The sequence below is a fragment of the Pan paniscus genome, chromosome 3 (assembly GCF_029289425.2).
Source record: "Pan paniscus chromosome 3, NHGRI_mPanPan1-v2.0_pri, whole genome shotgun sequence".
Lineage (NCBI taxonomy): Eukaryota > Metazoa > Chordata > Mammalia > Primates > Hominidae > Pan > Pan paniscus.
The window spans coordinates 172,564,397-172,590,840 of NC_073252.2; the positions used below are offsets into that span (position 1 = coordinate 172,564,397).

General features: G+C 34.8%; 1 protein-coding gene across 4 annotated transcripts in view; it reads right to left on the minus strand.

Annotated features, from left to right (window-relative positions):
- The window catches only part of GLRA3 (glycine receptor alpha 3), a 182,694-nt gene extending 167,744 nt beyond the window's left edge, over positions 1-14,950 (minus strand). The window contains exon 1 of one of the 4 annotated variants that reach the window (XM_003823430.5): positions 13,468-14,950. In XM_003823430.5, the coding sequence (XP_003823478.1) occupies positions 13,468-13,538 (71 nt within the window). In that variant the 5' untranslated portion in view covers positions 13,539-14,950. Of the gene's footprint in view, positions 1-11,121; positions 11,250-13,467 lie in introns of those variants that run through there. The other 3 variants (XM_055112014.2, XM_003823429.5, XM_055112016.2) reach the window with 3 other exon arrangements.
- Positions 14,951-26,444: the final 11,494 nt, after the last annotated feature.

Genomic DNA, 26,444 nt, shown 5'->3' on the forward strand with positions numbered 1-26,444 from the left:
TGACATTGAGTGTCTCTAGCTTTTCCAGGTGCTCAGGGCAAGCTGTCAGTGGATCTGCTATTCTGAGGTCTGGAAGATGGTGGCCCTCTTCTCATAGCTCCACTAGGTGATGCCTCAGTAGGGACTCTGCGTGGGGGCTCCCACTTCACATTTCCCTTCTGCACTGCCCTAGCAGAGGTTCCCCATGAGGGCTCCGCACCTGCAGCAAACTTCTGCCTCATCATCCAGGCATTTCCATACATCCTCTGAAATCTGGGTGGAGGTTCCCAAACATCAATTCTTGACTTGCGTGCACCCACATGCTCAATACCACATGGAAGTTGCCAAGGCTTGTGGCTTCGACCCTCTGAAACAACAGTCCAAGCTGTACCTTGGCCCATTTTAGTAATGGCTGGAATGGTTGGGATGCAGGGCACCAAGTCCCTAGGCTGCACACAGCAAAGGGATCCTGGGATGAACCATAAAACCATTTTTTCCTCCTAAACCTCCAGACCTGTGATGGGAGGGTCTGCCACAAAGTTCTCTGACTTGCCCTGGAGACATTTTCCCCATTATCTTGGTGACTAACATTTGGCTTCCCATTACTTATGTAAATTTCTGCAGCCAGCTTGAATTTCTCCTCAGAAAATGGGAGTTTCTTTTCTATGGCATCATCAGGCTGCAAATTTTCTGAACTTTTATGTTGTCTCCCTTTTAAAACTGAGTGCACGTGGGAATTCAAGATGAGATTTGGGTAGGGACACAGCCAAACCATATCCCTTGATAAAATGCACATTCTGATTCAGTGAGTATGTGGTGGAAGACGTGTTTGTATTTCTAATAAGCTTCCAGGTTGATGATTTACCTGCTAGTTAAAGGTCCACACATTGAATAGCTAGATCCATGATGGGGGAGGACTTCTCCTCATCTTCATGCCCCAGTGGGTTATAGGTTTGCTGTGTTTTCCATAGCTCAGTCTTCAGTGTGTGAGCTGGGGACTGGCACAGCCGGATCCCAAAGGTCAGGGATCTCTGTGAGTCAGCAGGTTTATTTACCCCAACTGGATGAAACGTCCAAGTGTGCTTCTCAACAATAAAAAATATTGGAAAGCCCTCCCCCAGAATTCTAGCCATCAAATCTCACCTATTTCCAGTTGTGTATATTTATTAAATGGATATCTCATAGGCATCACGTTCACTATATATATCTAGAACTTAACTCACGATACTTGTCCACAGGACTGTTCCTTTTCTTGTATATTCTATTTTTGTCATGGCACTATAATTCTCCAAGTTACTAAAGGAATAAATATGATTATCTTACATTATTCTCTCTTTTTCTCACATCCAATCAATGGACAAGTGGTTTTTTTTTTTTTTTTTTTTTTTGGTCATTTCTAATTGTGTTTCCTTCTCTCTGTTTTTGAAATGTGCTATAGCATTGATCACATACTATGCTCTCTGAAGCCAGTTTTGCCCCTCTTCACCGATCAACACATTTTCTTCACAGTTATCCATATTATTTCTCTCTTTTTTAAATTTGTGTTCCCAAATTCTTGGCATGCTTTATATTTTAATTTTTAATTTTAATTCTTGTGGGTACATAGCAGGTATATATATTTATGGTGTACATGAGATTTTTTGATACAGGCATGTGATGTGTAATAATATCATGTAAAATGGGGTATCCACCCCTCAACTATTTCCATATTACTTCTTTAGTGATATTTCTGAGACGATCTGACCATGCTCCTTTCCTACCTGTCACAGTTCTTTTTGCTTCAGTGAAGGTCTGAGTTCCACAAGGCAGAATGCATCTGGAGCCTCTGGACATCCTTTAGAGATGCTTCCAAGAAGTTCAGCATGCCACTTCTATTTACAACTTCTTGGCCGAACTTGGCCACAGAGGCACACAAGCCTGCCAGGAAAACTGCAAAATCTTTAACATCTTGGAAGTGTCTTTAAAGAGAAGCCTCTTCTTTCTGATGGCTAAAAAGAAGCCAGAATGAATGAAAGCAGAGCATCTATCTTCGATCTCAAAGAAGCAATCCCACATTAAGGGTGGCAAAACAAGAGAGAAGGATTGGCAACCCCCATTCCAGCCTTGAGCTGTTCACTTGCATAGTTTTTCTTTTCCTTTCTTTCTTTTACTCTTGAGAGGGAGAAAAATCTTTCTTAAACCAATGCTATTGTGCACTTTTTGTCACTCACAAATGAAACTAATCTGTACTAAAACAACAATAAGAGGCTGGTCTGTTCATCCCTTATTTACTCTCCTGCCATTCAACAGCCCTCACTTCTACTATACAATGAATTTTAGAAACAAAGATAGATAATCTGGCATTAAGGTTACTAATATATATACTTTTTTGAGATGGAGTCTTGCTCTGTTGCCCAGGCTGGAGTGCAGTGTCACTATCTCAGCTCACTGCAACATCCACCTCCTGGTTCAAGCAATTCTCCTGCCTCAGCCTCCCTTGTAGCTGGGATTAAAGGTGTGCACCACAACACCCAGCTAATTTTTGTATTTTTAGTAGAGATGGGGTTTCATCATGTTGGCCAGTCTGGTCTTGAACGCCTGACCTCTAATGATCCGCCCACCTTAGCCTCCCAAAGTGCTGGGATTACAGGTGTGAGCCAGTGCACCTGACCAAGGTTACCAATATTTAATTAAATATGAAATTATAGCTATAATGCTAAGTATATATTTTCTGCTAAAGAGAGATGATCAGATTTTGACCATGTTAGTTTTTAAAAATTGTAGTTGGCTAGAACAGCTCTACACTTTACATTTTAAAAGTAGCATATTAAATATAATCACTCAGTCTATAGAAAAGTCACTCAGTTCTTCAAAGAAAGAATCAAGATCTAATCCTGAGTCTTATTTCTCCAGATTTATTCTTATTTTCACATGGCATACAAGTGAATGAGGAGAGGCAATAGAATTCAAGGACAGTTGATTTAGAAAATATTTAAAATAAATGAGCTATTTCTTATAGAGGCATATATCTCGCCTTTTTACTACTATGTTTTTGAAATTTAATTCTGATTTTTCTCTAGGAATTTGAATTTTTTTCATATCAAGCTTTTCCAGTGTAATATTTGATGTGAGATTATATTTATGATAACTATACATATACCCACAGGGAATGATATGTACTTTGCCCTTTCGAAATAGAGCAAAATTTTAGATTCACAGTTATCACTTAGGGGGAAATATTTAGGCTACACATAAAACCTAATTCTCCACTATAGTCTCAGGAGGCACCAGCAAAGGTCTGCAGCAGAGTCAATGACTTTGATGATTCTCACTCTATTTAAGATTTGCAGGAAAAGATACCCTAAATTTCAGAGATTTAAGGGGAAAAATATTTTAGAATCTTTTCAAGTGTTTTAAGGTCTTTACAAAGAAACAACATAAAGCAGAAGGAAGATTTCTAATAGTTCTATCTTTATAATCCTCTGCTGCTTCTATTCTTACCAATAAATAAACCAGGAGGCAAGTTAAGGACACAGAGGTCCATTTATTTGTGCTAGACAGTAGGATATAGAAAAAAAGAAAAGTCTCTTGGTATTTTAATAGACTAAATGTAAGTCACTTCTTATAAAGGAATGATTTAATAATGTGGAAAATATTTAATGCATATTAGATTGTTTTGTTATTAATAAGAAGGGAATTTACAAAGGCAGATTGTCTCTAAGTTCTTTCGGTTAGGATTTCATTACACACTTCCATCTTTGTCACTTATCAGAAATGTAATCACTTGTTTATAAAATCAAGAAAACTTATACGTCTCTTTTTTATTGGATGTTTGTCTTGTTTAACCTACTAATAATTAAGTTTCCACCTTTAAACTTCTGATAAGTAGAACAAACTGATTTTAAATGATGGAAATTAACAAAAACATGTCTATGTTGACACCAACTGGACAAGTGAATATAGAGTAGCTTATTAGAATATGTTCTTCCCTTACAGTCAAGTGCTGACAATGAAAAATTTTGTAACAGGGAAAATTATTATTTGAATAAACATTTGCTGATATTTTATAACTCTCTTGAAGAGTCATACAGATTTTCCCCAGCAGCTAGTCCTAACACAACAATACAGCGTGGATTTATTTGAAAAGAAAACTTGAGGGCCCATGTGGAAATATCTCCATGAAGTTTGCCATATTCTCTATTCCACATGGAAACTGTGGCCTGTGCCAACAGTGCTTTTCCTGCCCATTCAAATTCCATCCTCTTTTCTGCCCAAATTCCATCACCTGCTCAAGATTCATTTAATATTTCTTCCTTCTTTATAAAGAATTTATACTCCTTTCCATTCCAGAAAAAAATGTTTTTTCTCAATATTTATCATTATTACTATTTTGGGTAGTTATTCATAATTACATTTTCAGTTATTTTCAGCAAAGAATCATCACTCATCTACCTTTTATAGAGACTCACAGGATTAATACATAAATGTATGTAAACAAAGAGACAAATGTTCTGTGATACCAATGGTTCTACATCTATCTAGAGAATTGGAAACTTATTAGAGATTCTGATCCCAGAACTCTGATAGGTGCAATAGCAGAAATTCAAGTATGATACCTTGAGAATATGCATCATTTATTTGATTAATATTTAGCATTGTCATTTAGTTATGCTTTCTCTTTTCAGTGCAAATATCTTTTTTAAACTAGATGATTACATCATACATTGATTTAAAGATACACCTCATATATGAAATAGCAATTTTCTACAACTATTATGGTATGAAGCGTTATTTTAGTCAAAAATATTTAAAAGAGAAACCATCACACATGAAAGCTGATTACTGCTAAAAAGAGTAGAGTTGGGAATTGTTTCCAAATAAGAACAAGTAAGGCATAAGTGAGTAAGAAAATGAACATTTTTAGATATTTTTTTCTAGACATTTTTCCCTGAAAAGGAGAGATAAGGGGCAAGTGGAAAATATATTACCACAGACACATAAAATTAGGAATAAAGAAAAATAAGCTGCACCAAATTCCTCATCAAATGTTCCCCTGAATGTTAGAAGCGCAGAATGATAACATAGTAGTTTTGGTTATGCCTGGAGTTATTTATCTGAAATTGTTAATGTGCTTTAGAAAAGAAGAAATAGTGATTCATGCCAGAAATTAGTGAGCTCTTTCAGCATGCTAGACACTCTTTTAAGCCCAGCAGAGAGAACTGGGAATGTATTTTGGTCCCTGCCCTCAAAAACTTCACAGTTTGAGCTAGACAGAGAACTCAGACAGTGGCAACAGCGCTGGGATATGTGGCACTGGCACACAGAGGAAGCATCCTCACCTAGACTTTAGGGAGACCAGAGGCTTCTTAGAGAATGTGAAATGAGTTAAACAGGAATTAGCCGGCAAAGAGATGGGATTCACATTTTTCTCCCAGTCATTTGATGCAGGACATTTGGGTAGTCATTTCACTGAGTCTCAAATCACTTATCTTCTTCAGGCTTCCACCTAAAGTATTAGATGACCAATCCGACACACTCCCTCCACCACCCACAGAAAAGGCAAACATTATTTGCTAGTGATTTCCTCACATCCTACTGCTATAGTAATTACATCTATTTTATTTTCATTAGTAGTATTTTACTTGTTGCCACAGTTAGCTGCCAATCATTTTTTTTTAATTTCATAGTAACATTACTGTCAGATTTTTGTACATATTTCCTAACTTCTGAAAAGGAGAACATCCAGAGCTAATATCAGGACCAACTGTTGAAATCTTGCTTTATAACTAAAAGTTAACTTTAAGAAGGAATGTAAACTTTTTACATGTATTTGACACTAAAAACAAAGTCAACAGAGTCTAAACCTGGTCAACAGTGTATAGAAAAACAAATAACATAGAAATGAAAATATTTCCAATATTATTTTTAAGGTTATTTGAATAAAATTATGATATGGCATTAGTAAGAGCAGCAGTGTCATGGAGAAAGTCCAGTGGCTTCTTGGAACTATATGCATTTATGGAAAAATATACTGCTAAAGTTCTCTAATGCTTTTAAGACTAACTTATTTGACAGAGTGTTTTACTTGTTTATTATAAAAAGCTGCAAAGCCCTAGTAAAATTCAAAATAAATAAATACTTTTTTATGGTTTTATTTCTATGTCATGACCCAAAATTGTAAATTATATGACCCTAGTCAAAGTAGCATCATAAAAGCATAGCAACCATTATAACAAGGAGTGGTATCATCCCAAGGTGGGTGGGCAGAAGTTTTTTCTCGGGGGGATAAAAAGCCTTTTTATTTTGATTTTTAAAATAAATATATAGAGAGAGTACATAAGAAAATACATGATGTATCTGTGGTATTACAATTTCATGGAAGTCAGTTACAAAAAATGTCTACAAAAGGTGCTTTAAGAGGCAATAATGAAAAAAGTTGAGAAATATACATTACATTACACAATACAAATGCATTACACAATACAAATTCGGTTTTTCATGGGGCAAAGAACCAAACCCTTCTCTTTTCCACTAGATGCTGCCAATTTGTATCTGTTTTACAACCTCTTCTTGAAGTAGGTAATATCTTCTAAGGAGATTGTTTGATCCTATAAACTTTATGATATCTTGAACACAATACTTCCTTTTTCTCCACTTGATAACACAACTAAATAGAATTCAAATCTAAAATCTTAGAAAGATGTGACAGACAGGCAGATGTCATCTCAGTGCTTATATATTATTTGTTGAGCATGCATGACATTGAAATAAACATTATGGAGGTAAAACAAAGACCAGAAATGATTCTATCCCCATGGGAGTTAAAATTTAGATACACAGAGACAACTTGCATGAAAATCTAAAACACAAATTGGAAATGGATATCACAGGTTCTCCTCTCCACAGTGATACAGTGTTAAAAGTTGGGGTTTTGCTTCCCCAGTACTTAACACACTGCTTTGGATGTAGCCATTGCTCCATACATTATTATAGAAGTTATAGAGATATTCAGGTAGAATGCCATGGGCTCTCTGAAACTAGAGAATCCAAACTTCATGCATGGAGCACCTCCATGGACATTATCATTTAAAATCATGGCTCAAATATAGGCCCAATTTTTATGAACAGGAAGGTCATCATAAGTGGAGAAAATCCCCAAAGAACACAGAAACAAACATTTATGGAAGCACATATAGGAAAAAATAGTTCATTTTGTCTAGGAGAAAACAGAGGACATTTTATTTTTTACTAATTAAAAACAATAAATATTTTCCTTCTGAGTAAACGAGTCCTTATCACTGGGAATTTTAAAGATTAAGGGATGACCACCTGTTGAAGATGTTCAGAGATTCTAAAATTTAGGTAGGATATTGGATGGACCAGTTACCTCCATTGTAAGCCCAATCATTCTATGTTGGCAATGGTTGTATAATATTATCAGAAATATATCAGGGTTTGGCCATAATTCCTGATTGGTTATGGCAAATATTTGTATGTACTCATGGAGAATTCTTCATCGCTTACGTCGGAAATGCTTCCATTCAGTAAGCTTTTTCCAGAGATCTTTAAATTGTATGCTATTCCTAATTGTACCACTGAGGTGATTGCTTCTGTGCATCACGTTGCCTACGAGGTACTAGTAATACTTCCTCCTAAAAGCATCTCTAGTAAGGAGATTCTGAAAAAATTTCAGAAATACATTATGATGGAGCTGCATTGTTTTACCACTGTTTCCTCTTCTGGTAACATCTCAGGATTTAAAACTTCATTTATTGAAAATGAGTGTTGTTGCCATGCAGTTGTTAGAATAGCTTCATTTACTGTTACTGAACACCTCATTCTATATATACACTGTTTGTTGCTAAACAGTTGGTTCTGTCTTTGAATTTCTGCCTGCACTCCAGAACCAGTTCTCTGGAGTTACTCGTCTCTTTTGGCCATTTCCCCAAGCAAAATAAAGCCACAGGCTGTACCATCCACCTAATAAAAAACCAAAAAACTAAAACTCAAAAAATAATAATATATTTCCACATATACATGTACATACATATGAATTTGAGGCAGGTGGACCGCGAGGTCAGGAGATAGAGACCATCCTGGCTAACACAGTGAAAACCTCTCTCTACCAAAAATACAAAAAATTTAGCTGGGCGTGGTGGCACGTTCCTGTAGTCCCAGCTACTCAGGAGGCTGAGGCAGGAGAATTGCTTGAACCTGGGAGGCAGAAGTTGCAGTGAGCTGAGATTGCACCACTGCACTCCAGCCTGGGCAACAGAGCGAGACTCTGTCTTAAAAAAAGAAAAAAAAAAGAATTTATTTTCTATAAGTACTATTAATGCAAGTATATAAATAATCCTATGGAAAAGGGTAGGAGACAAGTTTGGTGGGCAAATTAAGGAGGCTTTACTAGATATGTTTCATGATATAAGGAAAAGTAGATGATCTACCTTCTCCAAAATAATTCCCTGAAAATGTCCTGAGAAAACTTGAGTAAAGTATGTCATCTGTAAATATGGACTAGTTTATTAGATTAGCTGGAATTAGAGAAATGCTAATGTTAAGGTCCTCTTGATAAGTGATAGAAAGATATTAATATATGCTATTAATAATAACTGGTCCTTGAGATAAATAGCATAAAACTATGATAAATCTGCAACTTCATCACTTGGTTCTAATAAACCTCATCTCTACAGCTGAGCTCAGAGATTTCTGAGTACTTTTCCATGTTCTGTTCCAAGTGTTCTATCCTCATTATTGACAAATGTATTTTCCATTCTTTCTTTGCACCACAGTATACTCATCTTTATAACCTTTTGTAAATCTGTCGTCTGGCAATTAAATCTATGCAAATATCTGAATTCCTAGCTGAGGCCAGGAAACCTAGCTCTTCTGCAAGCATCTTAACCTCAAAATACCCCAAACCAAATTCAATGTCCTCTTTTCCTCCAACTATCCAAATCCTCTACTATATTTCAGTATTTCTTTTAAGAAACTATATTTTGAAGAAAAATTCTCACATGGTTTCCAACTTCTAAAACAATCAGATTAAACTTTTATTCTAGTAGTGTGTCATTGTTTCTTTACATAGCTCTTAAATAATTGCTATCACCAATCCTGTGACTAATTGTAATTTTGAGGTAAACACTACCTCTGAAGAAGAACCGATAGGGATATTTTGAGTCAAGTTATAAAACTATTCCTGTAATGATGACTACTCAGTTATAATTAAATTACTTCTTTCTAAATTTTAGCCATATTCCATTGTGAAACAATGCTGTGACTCCTCCATATTCTTGTAGTTTTATTAATGTAACTAGCTCAATAGTTGTTGTTAGTAGAATATAGTTTTAAATCATGAACTATAATTTCTTCAACTGAATTTGACAGTCACCTTTTCCCAATCACATACTATATATCTGTATCATTCCTTTTGCATATAATATTCTCTTTATATATCATTTTGCCCCTTGAACAAATATCTTACAAGGCCCACCACAAGTACCAAGGCTTCTTGATAGTTGCGCTTCCTTATATTCCCTAAAATATTGCTATCTGTACTTTTTTCTTTTGATGTTTGACCCTTTTCGGTTTATTCTAGACTCTAAGTTGCTAAATGGAAAAGGTGACATTTGTTCAATCATCCAAAGCTAAATTGTGCTTAGCACAATTTGTGCACAGAATTTCGTGAATAAATCTTGTTAAATTGCTTAATCTTACATAGTAAACACATAATTGCTGATCGACTTGCCTCAGTACACAGTTGTGTGTTTAAGGGAAGAAAAATTATATAGAAGAGGAAATATTTTTCAAGATGTTCTTTCAATTGGCAGGGCAAATTGCTTGAGGCATTGACTGGACTATGATTCTTCTATACATGGGACAATTTATTGCTATTTTCAGGGAAAGAGGGAAGAATCATGTTATATATAGCAAAGATGTTTTTAAAACTATATAGAATCTTGCTATACCTCCATGTAGTAAATCATAATAATAGTAAAATTTTATTCCTAGAAATATAGTTTTCTTCAATATCTTACATAGAAAAATAGAGACAACATTAAAAAGGATTCCTCTCATCCTCCAAAACACACCAAAAGCAAAACCAGTAAGCTCTATGCTAAGATATTTTACTAAGGCTTTGAAGTAAACCAAGGAAATATTACATTTTTTATTATTATGACAGCTGAAATTCACACATTCAAGTTTTGACACAATGTGCCCTAATTTATTCAAGTAGCAATACTGTGTTGATATCAACTTGTAAAGATGAAAAATTAAATGATATGGCAAGAAAGTAATCAACTTAAATGAAATATTTTCTGTTGCTTCCCTGCTTTTGGAAGTTGTTCTGCAAGCTCTTCATAATCATCACTTATCTGCATTTCAAAGAAAGCTGAACACTGATGTTTTGTTCTTTATTTTATTAATATGATAACTAAAATCCAAAAGCCATAGAAAAATTATTACATAAAATAGCAATATCCAAAACAAGTATGAAAGTTTTAAAAACTTTTTTGTAAATATTTTGTAAATTTTTTTCTGCTGCTTTTGCCTTAATAATGCTTATTTACTAAAGTATAGATGATACTTTAGTGCTTTTATGTTTTTGAAAGCACTAAAGTTTCATCTGTAGGTTTGTAAAAATATGCTAGAAATACTAAAAATTTGTATAGTACGATAGCATTGCACTGATCAAATTGTGTACTAGTAAGCAACAGAAACTCTTATACATTACTGATATAAGTGTAAAAACATAAAACTACGTAGGAATACTGGCAGTATCTACTAAAGTTAAACACACCCATGCCTGTGCTATGCTTAGCAATTCCCCTTCTAGAGAAAGTCTTGGACCTCAACTTCATGATCCCAAAATGAATACATGTATTCACCACAAAAGATGTTCAAAGATATTCATAAAAGTACTAACAAACCCTAAGAAATACCCAAATACCCATCAACAGGACAATAGATAAGTTAATTTTGATGTATTCATATAATGGCATATGATACAACAATGATAATGAATAAGCTATTGCTACATGCAACAAGATGGATAAATCATATAAACATAATGCTTATAAAAATAAAGCAGACTCAGAGTAATTATATAAAGTTCTAAAATGGAAAAGATATACTTATTATATAAGTCAGGAGAGTGATTACCTTTGGCCAAGGTAGTGCCTTGGAAAGGATTATGGTGGAGGAAGAGGGTGGGGTGAGTGCTTCTGTGACAGTCACACTTCTACTTGCTGAACTGTAGTCTCTTCACTTGGGTGTGTTCCCTTTGTAAAACTTTATCTAGAGGGAAATGTATTATTTGTGCACTTTTCTTTGTGTATGTTGTATCTCAATAAAAATTAAAAAAAAATCTTCAAAGCCTATGACATAAAAAGTCTGTACTAGTGAATTATTTACTTATAAATATCTGTGGTTTCTGGTTGTTGTTGTTGCCTCCAAATTGCCCTGGTAAGCTGTTTTGAAATTTAAAAATATGTTAGGAATTAATGCCAATACTTTCTTTTGTCTTCATCTTTTTTCTTGTTTCCTTTGTGCTCAATACATCAGGGCTAGAATTAGAGAATAAAGAATCATTTCCAGGAAGACATTTATTTTACAAAATATTTCCAGTAGAGGGAGCTTCCTTTTTTTTTTTTCTATAGGAAATCCTCTTTTGGGGGTCATCACTAAAAGTGAAAATGCTTAATTTTTTACATATAATTAAAGTTCTTCATAGAGTGATAACCTACTCTCATCTAAGACTAGTCATGGATAGAGAAAAATTTATTTGATTTATGAATGGAGAAAGAAAAACTTGATGAAGAATATAAGTTACAAAGTAAACTTTTGTATGTTGTATGTCTTTTCAAAGAAGTACATTTTTGGGCTGCTCATAAAATTTATTTCTAATTAAAATTATTTAACATTAAAAAAGATAAATTCTTATAATCACAATCATCCATTTGAAATACTTTTTCATAACTTTTAACAAAATTGGACAAAAGTCAGAGAATCTAGTGATGAAGATTATTTATCTCAGAACATGTTTTAACAAATACCATAGTGACTGCCATTATACAAATTTGACCTCATTGACCAAAACATTTTAGTTTCTGACTTTAGCTTCCTAAATCTAAGTATCTATCAACTAAGCTAATCTGATTTCTTTGAAAAAAATGCATTTTACCATCTAAGCCATTAAGAAATATAGAGAAATAATCAATTTATATTTTAACATTAAGTTTGTACTCCTTTACATAATACTTTCAGAAATATAAAAGCTCCATATACTTGGCTTTAATTATTACAAATAAAATTTCTGACAATAATAAAGTCACAAAAATTACTAGATCATATCAAGATGATTTTTATTGAAAATACTTTGGCTAAAAATAGTTCAACTTCTTATTTTGGGAAAAATCAATAATTTCAGAAATAATAACCATCACAATCAGTTTCTATTAAATACAGGCAAGTAAAAATAATATAACTTTCTATAAGGTAGTTTGAGATACACTATTGGTTTTTGTAAGGTAGCCCAAAGATGAAAAATCGACATAGCAATAAAGAATATTTAAATACTTCAAGTAGAAATCAGTATGCATATAACTTAGTTACTCTAGTTATCGGACTTCAATCCTCCTTTGAAAACCTTGCAAGCCATAAAAATGGAAATCCTATGGTAATTAATTGTAACAGTAAAATAAAATTTATATTGGTGGGTCAAAATTCTATATGAGCAGTACCTTATTTTTACACATTCATTAAGAATGGGGTAAAATTATCTGATCCTTTGTCTAGTTCTCTTATACTCTTTAAATTATTTTTTTAAGCCTGCCAAATATGACAGGATCATGATAAGAAAATGACATGTCATAGAACAATTTCATAGTTTAATGGCTTTGTTATAATATTACTTTACTCAAGAAGATTATTCCTGACATAGAACATATCTAAAAATCTATTTATGATTTTGCCTTCATGTATTACCTGAGCTAGGTCATTAGAAAATAGTACTTGCAAGGCCCTTATTTTGATTCATTTAACTTAACCTCTGAATATAGCAACAATATTTGGAGTTTCTCTCATCAGTAAATGACTATGGTCTGTATTTCTGCATTAAAAAAAGTAATGTCTCGTTTCTAAATACTAAATGTTTTGTAACTTTCAAAAAAAGAGTAACACCCAAATTATATAATTCACTTAGAAAACGGGAACTTTAAAAGCAATTTGAGAAGGAAAACGTAGGCTTTTGAAATAATTTTTTTTTTCTCAGCTGCAAATAACGCAAGATGCCAGTTACTAACATGCACTAATCAATGAAAAAGCAAATGAGTAGGTCTCAGTAGATAGACTGCAAAATAATTTAGACAGAAAACAATACGATTAAATTGATTGTTTCAACAAGTCAATATAGAATTGCAAATTTCCCGGTCTCATCAATAACAAGTGGTTGCAACGTAATGCACAGGCTTAATGAGTTCTCCAACTGTTAAATCCAAGCGAACTCACCTGAGTAACAGTGCTGCTTCCCAGAAGTAAAATCCCGAAACTAATGTCCGAAAGTGTCTCACGTGGGCCATGATACGGAGAGATATTCACGATCCTGAAAATAGTCTTATCCAAGGCATGGGGAACGAGAAAGACAGAATGAAAATGTACAATCTAACCCCGCATGGTGTTGGTGTAGACTGATGCTTGGGAAGCTTCAGCACCTTAGACAGCTCCCCGCAGTATGCGGACCCCTTCTCAGCATTGAGCAGAAGTGGAGGGTTATAAATGTGCAGGTGATTTTTACAGTGAAATTACAAAAATGAGTGAGATGAAATGTCTGAAGTGCCTAGGTGCTGGGCAACAGTTCTCTAAAGCTCCAGCAGCAAAGGAAGAATGTTCGTCCTTCCCTGACTGAGACCCAGGATTGGAGGAAGAAGAGCAGCAACAGCCGGAAAGAGGACGCCTCTCCACCTGCTCCAAGCGCCGCCCGCCGGAATCCAGCTCTCCACCTTGGGTTAAAACCCGAGACCCGGAGCGCGGCAAAGGGAAGCGGGGGTGGGGCCGGACAACCCGGTCCTGTCGACCAATCACTACCGCACAGCGGGACGGAGTGACAGGCCACTTACGACGGTAGGCGGGGCTTAGCGCTTCACCCTTTAACAAAACCCAAACAAACCAAACGGCGACTGGAGCGAGGTGGGCGGAAAAAGCCACCTGGGAAAGTCAGCGGTTTTGTGGATTAGGTAGTGTAACCCCGCAGGAGGGACCCTTTAGTATTCCCTTCCGGGAAAAGGCACACTTTAGGTTTTCTCGGATGTGACACTGTCTGTTACACTCTACACCGAAATGCAAGAGTCAGCAGTAAACCCAGACCCTGGCGGAGGGCTGGGGAAGAGAAGACAATGTGGTGCGTGAACGCCCGTGGAACGGAAGAACCAGCTGCTTCTAGAATCCTCTCAAGCCTGGCCAGCTTCTGGCCAGGAAGCGTTGTTGACTGGATTTAAGTTGGGTTTCCTTAAGTAATAGTAAGGGTTCTAAAAAGATGAAGGTGTGAAGTCTAAAGAGATGGCTGCTAGAGACGCAAGGCTTCCCACCATTTTTTTTTTTTTTTGTCTTTCCCGTTTTACATCTTCACAGTAAGTTTAAGTGAGAAGAACAGCTAGATCACATGGTACCATAAGGTCCATCTTTTCTCCGTCATGTCAGCCTTTCTGTCCTTCTCTTTCTCTATTCTTTTCCCCCTCTCCTTCTCTGTCCCTGTTTTCCTCCCCTCCCACATTTATTTACTTTGGGTTTTGGATGGAAGACTGGAAAAGAAAAGTGTGTGTGTGTATGTGTGTGTGTGTGTGTGTTGTGTTGTTTATGTATTTCAAAGTAATAGAATTTTTTTAAAAATTAAAACTTCTTTGATCTTTATAGTGGCTCTTATTTACTATCAGCCATGATCAAATGTTCATTCCTTGAATCTTAGATTTTCCCCAAAACTTCCTCAGATATTTATTCTGAAATCCCTACTTTCATCTCTTAACTTAGTCTAATGACATGTCAAAAATGATTCCTCATCTTGACACATTGGTTATTCCTGAAATTCTCTGTTTAACTGGAAAGCATAAGTCACCACCTTCCAACCCTCTCATATGAAAAATCTCTCTCTCTACACTTTAGTAAAAAAGTTTTATTTACATTCAGTGACAATAAAGAGTTTCCTGGATTTATTTCTAGATGTTTTTATTATACTTGTCTCTTTTCACATAGTGGTTTTCTGATTTAAATCATAAACTGCCGGAAGTTTCATAAGGAACACCATTGATTCTGCCCAGGAATATTTGTACCTGGAGAAGATTCATACCATTTTTATCAACTTAATTATTCACGATGAATCTTTTGAAATCTCACTAAGCACAAAAGCTTTTTAGTTGGTCATTCTTTGAATAGCAGTAATAATTGTTTAAAAACATACACATTAAAAAACTTCAAAACTTTATTTCAAGAATACGTGGATTCCTTGCTCTGCTTAACCACTGACTGGGTACTTTTAGAAAAGCTATGCTCTTTAAAAAATATCTTTATATATATATATTTTTAAAGTATATTTATTGAGAAAATTAGATTAAATGCTCTTGCAGATTTATTCTCTGGCTTGAAGGAGACAATGTATGTTTAAGTCAGTAAATTAATAGATAATATTAAAACTCTCTTTAGAGTAATCTGGAAAATTAAATTACACAATGGCTTAAAAGTCAGGATAATTTTAACTATTTCAACTTGTAGTTAACATAAAACATAGAAATATACTTTATAAAATTAGTACGGATATGAAATTAGTATGGATCTAATCTTTTTTAATATAAAGTTCATATGAAAGAATGGCTGGAATCCTCGTAATACTCATTTTTCATAACACCATAATTATTGTCTTCAAATTACTTATCACTCTTTGTTATCATCCTCCTCATTTATTTGTTTGACTTTTTCACTAGAGTGAGGACAATGGCCACTATTTAGCACAACACTTAGCATATAATAGATACTCAGTATTCGTTGGATGCATTAATTATCACATTGGAAACACAATATGTATTTTCTCTATTAGTAAATGAAGGAAGTTGTTACAGTGCATTGGGAACTAGACTAATTAGGTATATTTAAAATTGAGTGATTGTGGTGCTCTGTTTCTTTCAGTTAACATTTGACATTTAATTTTCTAGTGTATTTTTGTTGAGGGATATTTATATTGTTTGTTTTAATTTCTATAAGGTCAAACAGAATATTACGCATCTACATATTTTTGGTAGCTGTCTTGTAAATCGTACCCTTTTCAGAGTAATAGTACTGATTGAATGGGTAGGCGAGTGAATGTGTTTTTGGGTTAGGGGGAACCTTCTGTGGCTGACGATTAGATGATCAGCCCATTCATATACAACTATGCTGGATTCTGACATGGCCAAATCTCAGCTTTACCTTTCGTGGCCTTTATGATTGCTTTCTTGCACTAATGAATTCTACTTCACATTATATAGGACATGGGACTTCGGAGCTTAATGGGATATCGATCTTCATCATGCTTAATACTTACTTTTCAAGAGAAAGCAATTGTAGACCAGTGTGGTTAAGTGATGGTTACAAGCCCTCATGTCCAGTAAGCTGAAGGTATCAAACTTCAATCTGGGGCTTTTGGTTCATTGTCTAGTTTTTCTTTTGTTCACTACCATGGAGCTATTTTTAAGGCACATTTATTCTATTTTTTCGAAATATATGTACGTTGCCTAAGCAACAGAAAGATCAATTTCAGTATAATGATAAAGGTGCCTCTTTTATTTAGTTAGCTTTTTTACATTTCCTCAGTTGTTACTACCAATGATCTAAAACCTGGAATATTTTACACATATTGTTGAGATGCTTTGCTATTTAATAAAAGCCCCATATACTCTTTAAGTCAATGTTGTATAGAATTAGTGCTAGTTTACTGAGAGTTGATTGGATTCAGTAGCATTGAATCATTCTAACCATCTCATCAAAAGTTGATATACAGATCAAAATGCCAGTTTAAACACTTACCAAAAGTAATGTTACTTTTGAAATAATTAGAATATTGACATCTTTGAATTAACACTCCCTAAGATTGAAAGAAAGTTTTAATTTAGGAATCAATCAGAAAGTTGCTTATTTAATATAAATCTAGTAGAGAATAATTAGCCCTATGGCAGGCTTACATATTGTCACTGAATATATGAGCCTAGCGAACTTACCTTTTGCATAAGGATTGACCTATTGAGAACACTAGAATAATCATGAAATGTTATTAGTTGATTAGGTGAGCCTCTATTTTGAATTGCGGGAGAATATCCAATAATTTATTTACATTTGCTTGTCTAGGCTACACAGTTTTGTACATGAATCTCAGCAACAGCTTCCTAATTGTTTCTCCTGCTAATCTAATTAAAGCTCCATTGTAAATATTAAGTTTTTTTAAGTAAATCAAACGATGCTACTTCTATTCCCAAAGCCCTTTATTTCCAATGCAACAAATTAAATTCATACTCCCTTTTACAGCTCACGAGACTCTGAATACTATCCCGTTGGTAATCTCTTGAGCCTCATTTTTTTAAATGTGAAATTGTATTTATTTTTTGTACATTTTGTAGACAGTTTTAACTTTTCAGAATATTTAAATGAGTAATTTATTGTAAAATACACTGAAAATTTATTTTGCTTATTTATTTTAAAAAATATTTATTAAGAGATGATTGATGTTCAAAAAGCTGTGGATATTTAACCTATACATCTTAATGTGTTCGGAGATAAGAATACACCTTTGAAACCATCAACACAATCAATGCTATAATCCTATCCATGACCTCCCAAAGTTTTCTCCCACTCTTTCGATTGTTTTGTTTTTTCTTTCTGTGGTAAGAGCATTTAACGTAAGATTTATCTTAACAAATTTTAAAGTATACAATACAGTATTGTTAATCATAGGCCCTTTGCTGTGCAGGAGATATTCAAAAATTTTTTGTCTCGTATAATTGAAACTTTAGACCTTTTGTCCAATCCTGCCCCAGTTTACTCCTCCCCTATCTTCTGATAACAACCCTTTACTCTGTTTCTGTGAGTTTGACTGTTTTAGACTCCACATATACGTGAGATCAAATAGTATTTATCCTTCTGTTGACTGGCTTACTTCTCTTAACATAATGTCCTTCAGGTCCATTCATGACGTCACAAATGTTCAGGTTTTCTTCTTTTTTTAAGGCTAAATAACTTGCCTGTATGTGTATATATTACCATGAGTCATGGCGTCACAATTGATTTCTTTATCCATTCATCCATCAATGGACACACAGGTTGTTTCCATATCTTGACTATTGTGAATAATGTTGCAGTGAACATGGAAGTGCAGATATCTCTTCAACAAACTAATTTCAATTCCTTTAGATATGCACCCAGAAGTAGGATTTCTGGATCAAATGGTAATTTTAGTTTTAATGTTTGAGTAACCTTCATCTTGTTTTCCATAGTGGCTCTACCAATTTACATTCCCATCAACAGTGTAAAATGTTCTCTTTTCTCTACATCCTAGCCAACACATGCCCTGTGTTTTTTGATAATAGCCAACTTAACAAGTATGAGCTGATATCTCATTGCAGTTTTAATATGTATTTTCCTGATGACTGGTAAAAGCCGTTTTTCATATACCTATTGGCTATTTTATGTCTTCTTTTGAGAAATGTCTATTCAGTTCCCTTGTCCATTTTTTGTTTGGGTTGTTTTATTGCTATTGAGTTGTTTGAGTTTATTATACATTTTAGATATTAATGAATTTTCAGATACGTGGTCTGCAAATATTTACTCTCATTCTATAATTTACCTTTTCATTTTGCTAACTGCTTCCTTTGCTGTGCAGAAGCTTTTTCATTAGATGTAATCCCACTTGTTTATCCCTGCTTTTTTTTCCTGTGCTTTCGTGTCATATCCAAGAAGTCATTGCCCAGTCTAATTTGTAGAAGCTTTTCTCCAATGTTTTCTTCCAGGAATTGTACTGTTTTATGTTTTACAGTTAAGCCTTTAATCCATAGTGAGTTGATTTTTGCATATAGTGGGAGATCAAGTCCAATTTAATTTTTTTTGCGTTGAATTTTGATTTTTCCAAAACCATTCATTGAAGAGACTATCTTTCCCTCATTGAGTATTCTTGGCACCCTTGTGGAAGATCGGTTGACCCTATATGCATCGGTTGATTTATGGGCTCTCCGTTCTACTCAATTGGTCTATATGTGTGTTTTTATGCCAGTGCCTTGTTTCAATAACTGTAGTTTTGTAATACATTGTTCAAATCAGGGAGTATGATACCGTCAGCTTTGTTCTTCTTGCTCAAAATTGCTTAGACTTTTTTTTTCTTTACTGGTTTCCTTTTTCCCCACTATGTATCAGTCACATGAGCTGTTTCTTTTCTCAGAATCTGTCTACTTTAAACACCTGTCCTCTTGGGCTTTCTATCTTTGGTCACCTTTCAGCCTTTAACTCACAGTATGGCTATCAGTTTCTTTCTTGAGCACAATATATAACAAAATTTCCCCTTTACTTTTAATTCAGGGTGTTTTTTTCTTCACAGATGAAATATAATTTGATGTTTGCCCTTGTTTGAATACTCCATGAAGATGAGGAGAATACATGTTTGTGTCTAACAGTGTCTGGCATGTGGTAAGTGGTCGGTAAATATATGTTAAATCAATGATTGAGTGCATAAATATTCTTTGTTCTTTGGTTAACCCTTTTTTAAATTCCATGCTTACTAAGCTTTTTAACCCATTCTCTCTTCATAAAATTATTTAAGATCTCTAGGTTGTAGTGTGTTTTCTTTGGCGATCGAAAAGTAACTTTGGAGTTTTTATGTGTGCCCTCTGTTCACTTTGCGAGTACTTTATTTATTTATTTATTTTTGAGACAGAGTCTTACTGTGTTGCCCAGGCTGGAGTGCAGTGGTGCGGTCTCAGCTCACTGCGACATGTGCCTCCCAGGTTCAGGTGATTCTCTTGCCTCAGGAGAGTACCTTGTTTATGAATAATAAGTTAATATTATCCATTATACTAGAATTTTTACAATTGTAACACTTGTTAAAAAAATATTCAAGACAATCTTTAGAGACAGTATGGAAGAGCTTATTCAAGGGAGAATATTGCGATAGGTATAGGGATTGCTGCAATGGGTCTTATAGTATGGTAGAGACATTGGTCTTGACTCTGATTACAAGAGGAACAAATGCGAATCTATGGTCAAAGAGTAGGGGCTGGTGAATGAAAAGTTACTAAGAGAAAACATCAGGGATAAGGGGATTCTTCTTACACTGACTTGACAGGATTTTTATTGAAGGTAAACCAGCATAACAAGATATTGAGGGTAAGGAATAAGGAATTTGATCAGATATCAAGGGTGTTTATGTAAGGGCAGGGGATTTTCACTAGACTAGCCCAGTAAGATTCTTGCTAAAAGTGCGCTAAACAGGCAGAGCCACTGGAACTAAGGACAAAGCCCAAGGTCAGGGCCTAGTCAGAAAGAAGACTCAGAGGAGCCTGACTCAGGCTTGGGCAATAGCTTAGACTTTTTTGAAGTCTAAATATGGCAATTCTATTACATTGGAAGATAACATGTTAATGATGCATCTATTCCTGTCCACAGCTTTGGTCAGAAGCACACTAAAAATAAACGTTAAGAACTTACCCATTATAGCATTTTAACTGGATAACAAGTAGGCTGCATATGGTATCATCACAGTATCTAATGATATGCTACAGAATTAATAATTTACCTCTATAGAAAAAAATTATAATCAGTTAATTTGTACAGTTAATACATTTTCTGAGTTTTGACTATTAATTTCTAACATAACAACTATCACATATGTAAGTGTTTTATAAGACCATTATCACTTCCAGCTTCTTCCAAAATCTCGTTTTCTTAACTAATGTTTATAGTATTTTTGCCAGAGTATATATCCTAAAAAAGGTGCCCATAATCAAAATATCTAAAGTACTGGAAATATATTATTTAAAAAAAAAAACTAAATACCTAGCTGAGATTTCACAGATAAATAATAAAAAATACCCACAGGACCAAACTATTGAAAAGGAATGGAGCAAAAAAAGAAGTGAGGACTGAAGCTGAAGGGTGCCCAAGGGGAAACAACTGATCTCTCTTCGACTAGTGCTTCCATTTTAACTCGAGGCCCACAGAATTGGAGCAATGACTACAGCCCAAACAAAGCCCTAAACACTATGTCTTTTAAAGCCAGCAATCCCTGGAGTGAATAACCACAGGACACAATCTAGAAAAACTATTTATATCCTAAAGGAAAGAAGGAAACTTGTCTGTCTCAGCTTTAGCTCTGAATGAGGCCAGCAAAATCTCGCTAAAAAGTCATTTACCAAAAACATATACAGTTTTTGAGCCAGAATTAACACCACCTATGGCCACAGAAACACCAGGTTACAAATATGTACTTAACTGGTGCTGTGATTTTAATGTCCCAGAAATCTGGTAGAAACAACCATAATTCTCCCTGGAGGACTATATGTTAAGTTCAAGTCTGAAGGGAAGAATTCCCACAGATAAAGTTCCAAAGAACATATGCTCAGTATCAAAAACAGAACACATGAAGAAACAAGCTACTATGAATTCGAGTCAACAAAGCAGGTAAAACAGAATTTGAAGTATAAAGATTGTAGATATTGGAATAAGTGGCTAGAGAATATAAAGTAAGTGTGTTTGTTAGAAGAATAAAAATATGGCTGGCACTATAAAATTGGTCAGTTAGATTTTTTAAATAACCAGGAGACTATGTAGAAGTGAAAATTATTGTAGCTAGAATTTAAAAATTATGGATTTTTTAACAGCAGATTAAGCAAGCTGGAAGATAATAAGTGGGTTAAAAGATACATCTGGGGCTGGGTGCGGTGGCTCACACCTGTAATTCCAGCACTTTGGGAGGCGAAGGTGGGCGGATCACAAGGTCAGGAGTTCAAGACCAGCCTGGCCAATATGGTGAAACCTCATCTCTACTAAAAATACAAAAAAAAATTAGCCAGGCGTGGTGGCAGACACCTTTAGTCCCAGCTACTCAGGAGGCTGAGGCAGGAGAATCGCTTGAACCAGGGAGGCAGAAGTTGCAGCGAGCCGAGATAGTGCCACTGCACTCCAGCTTGGGTGACAGAGTGAGACTCCATCTCAAAAAAAAAAGAAAAAGAAAAAAGAAAAAGATACATCTGAAAATTATACAATATTAACCATACAGAGTCAAAGATATTTACAAAAACAGGCTTAAAGACATGGAGAAGACATTTAAAGACATGGAAAAGAGATTCATGATTTCTAGCAAAAATTAGATGCATATTAAGAAAAAATATAAATTAAATGGTGATACGTAAAATATGAAGAGACAATAACTGAAAGTTTTATCAAAACGATTAGATATGAATTTTCATATTATGGAAGTGAAAATTATCCCAGCAGGACAATGGAGAAAAACTACAGCTGGACTGTGTAATACTAAACCGTGTATGCAGTCTAGCCTAGACTGATAGTATTTCTTGTAAAATACTTATATATGTGATAGTTTTTAATGTTAGAAATTAACAGTCAAAGCTTACAGACTGACTAGGCTAGACTGCATAATGCTAATGAAAAAGACATCTCAAAAGCTGCTACAGAGGAGAGCAGCTTTTATTATTTTAAAAGAATAAAAATAATGAATAACAGCTATCTACAGTTTATAAGAGTCAAGTATAAACCAAAGGATATTTAGAAGCATAAAAGTAAAAAGAGAGGAAAACACATCAGGTAAATGTTGACCCCTGCAAAAGTAAAATCAAATATTAAGCAAAGTAAATAAATTAACATATTTACACACAAATCCACAAAAACATCTTTATATAATGAATAAAGTTTTACCAAATGGAGAGGAAATTTCTAAATTTGCATACATCTAATAATATAGCCTCGAAACATGTAAAGCCAAAAAATCAAAAGGATAAATCTAGCACTATAGCAGGGCATTTTCATATGCTATTCCATAGCTTTTATGATATGAATTAGGACATTAATTTTGAAAAATATATAATATGATTAACAAATTTGATTAATGAGACTAGTTAAACAACAATACAACCACAATTTTGTAATAAGCATTTTTTTTTTTTTGAGACAAGGGTCTCTGTGTCACCCAGGCTTGAGTGCAGTGGCATGACAATAGTTTGCAGCAGCCTTGAACTTCTGGGCTCAAGAGATCCTCCCACCTCAGACTCCTGAGTAGCTAGGACTACAGACATGTGCCACCATGCCAGATTAATGTTTTTTGTTTTATTTTTTGTAGAGATGGGGCTCTTGCTATGTTGCACAGGCTGATCTTGAACTCCTGGCCTCAAGCTATCCACCTTGGCCTCCCAAAGTGTTGGGATTACAGGCCCGGGCCACCGGACCCAGCCCATAATAAGCATTCTTTTTAAGCATACATTAAGCATATAGATGCTCAAATTATAGAATTTGAACATATAGACGATAAACAAATTTCAGCTAATTTTAAAATGTGCTATCATCTCAGAGAATGAATTTAAAATTGAAATTGAATAAAGTTAAAATGAATAATTATATAATGCAAATTAGGAAATATTTATAACTTAAGGTAATAAGAATACTACATACTGAAAGCCTCTAAAACTGTGATTAAAAACAAACGGGTATCCCTAAATTGTCTTAAAGTCTGAAAATTAATGATGCACACATAGAAATTAAGATGCGGTCATGAACAGCTCAATAAATCTCATAAATATACAAGGAAGTAAATACACATAAGAGAATAAGTAATTAATAAAGTAGAAAACAAAGATAATATAAATCGTTATAAAAGCGAAATGTTTTTCAACAGGGTTTAAATTAGCAAAATTTCTCACAATAATAAAAAAGCAGAAAAAGAGAGAAGCAGCAAATAAATAGTATTGAATACTCAAGTTTGGAAAATAATATGATAGTCAAATATTGATAGCTAGGGCATTTCCTAAAAAATAAAAAAAGAAGAGTGACAATCTAATAAAAGACAAATATGGAAATATTGCATTAACAGGAATTTAAAAATACAAAATAGGTGTTTGTATAATTAAAGATGTTAGACTTTGGCCGGGCACGGTGGCTCACGCCTGTAATCCCAGTACTTTGGGAGGCTGAGGCAGGCAGATCACTTGAGGTCAGGAGTTTGATACCAGCCTGGCCAACATAGTGAAACCCTGTCTCTACTAAAAATACAAAAATAAAAATTAGCTGGGTGTGGTAGTGTGCACCTGTAACTCCAGCTACTCCAAAGGCTGAGGCACAAGAATTGCTTGAACCCAGGAGGTGGAGGTTGAATTGAGCTCACATTGCACCACTGAACTCCAGAGTGGGTGACAGAGTGAGACTTTGTCTCAGAAAAATAAAAAAATAAAGATGTTAAACTTTATTTGTAATTAAGGAATACAAATTAAATTATGGGCACAATTTTAGAGCCGACATATTGACAAGTGTGTAATTGTAATACCAATTGTTGCATGAGTGTGGATCAACAGAAACTTATATAGGGCTAATGAAAATGTACACCCATTTTAAAAAACAAGTTTTCTCTACATTAACTATAATCAAGAATGCTAATCTTAATTATATATCCTAGAAAATAATCTGGCATTGGTACAACAGGAAGAATGTACAAGAATGTTGATAGTTTTTAATGGAAAGTTGGCTTGAAATAAATGAAATGTCTACCAATAAACAAAGAAACAATAAGTAAGTAAATGAGTGAAGTATGTCCATGTAGAAGAATATTATACAACCATGAAAATGGATATAATTCAGCTACTTATTTCAACATGAGTGAATCATAACTACACAATGAAATACACTGTAGAAAATAGAGAATTCCACATATAGAAAGTGTCATTGTTTGTGTCAATTGATTGATAAGTAGCTGTATTGAATACTTTACTGTATAATAACCCCTATATTATCTGTTGACTCGTGATTCCAAACTTTAAAAATATTGTTTCTAGAGTTTAAAATATTATTGGAGAAATCATACTTATATACCCAAATAGTAAAGGCCAAAACAAAACAAACAAAAACATTCGAGGCAATATCTAACCAACAGCTAATATGCTTGGTTCAGATAATATGGATTTTAGGAATTTAGAAAAATGCGAAGCCAGAATAATAGAGTGCACTCTATGAGGAGGTAAGTGATAATACAGTGTAAAAGTTAGGTAAGTTGTTGGAAGGCATATCAAAGACACCAGACCTGGTTTATGTGCCGTACAATTTGAGATTCTGCCCCAGTACTTCAGCTAGTAAATTGCTACCCTGTTGGAGTGATGTAAACTTTTAATCCTGAAGGATGTGAAACCTTGGTTACTTTGTCTTTGTTCAGTCATGTTTGGTGGATTTGCCAACTTATCTCTAATCTCTAGGCATGAAACAACCAAGAGACTATGCATCGGATCTCCTGGATTCCCAAATAGATACTGTAAATTGTATTGTATAGCAGAAATCTTAGCTTCCGATTTTAATCAATGCTGATTACCATGGCTACATGGCTACTGAAGTGAAATGACTTTTTTTTTTTTTTTGTCTGCAGATCCACTGGCATGATAAAGGCATGGTAGCTGGCCAGATGGTACATGCAGTTTCTAGTTCAATGGAACTCTTCCTGTATCTCTAACAGGTGAGTTTTCCCTTGACACCAGGAACTATTGCCTATTAGAGACAAAGGTTGTGAAGCGAGGAAGCACAAACTCTCTAAATAAGTGGGGGTCAAAATGAGAAAGTTTGATCCTGCTTGTACTCCTAGGTTCCTGAACTCATATGTTCTCAGCATTGGTGTCTGTATTCATTTGCTAGGACTGCCAAAACAAAATACCACAGACTGGGTGGCTTCAACAACTGAAATTTATTTTCCTAAGTTCTGGAGGTTAGAAGTCCAAGATCAAGGTGCCAGCAGGTTTGGTTTCTTCCGAGGCCTTTCTCCTTGGCTTGCAGATGGCCCCCTTTTCACCTCGCCTCACTGTGGTCTTTCCTCTGTGCATCCACATCTCCGCTTTCTCCCTGTGGGTCCTAATCTCCTCTTCTTATAAGGACGCCAATCAGATTGGATGAGGGCCCATCCTAAGGGCTTCGTTTTAACTTTATTACCTCTTTAAAAACCCTACCTCCAAATACAGTAGCATTCTGAGGTCCTGAAGGTGAAGCCTTCAGCATATGAATGTTTGGGGAAACACAATTCAGCCCCATACATTGGCAGTTGATTTCGGGAATGTACTGCATCATGGAGAACACTACTGCACAGCCACAGGCTGTTGTCCTAAAGCCAGGATATTTGCTGAACCTTCAATGGGGTACTCAGCCATTCTATTAGGCCAAATATGTATAATATGTATGATATAAGACCAATTAATCTAATAGTGGTGAGACCATTATTCTGTATT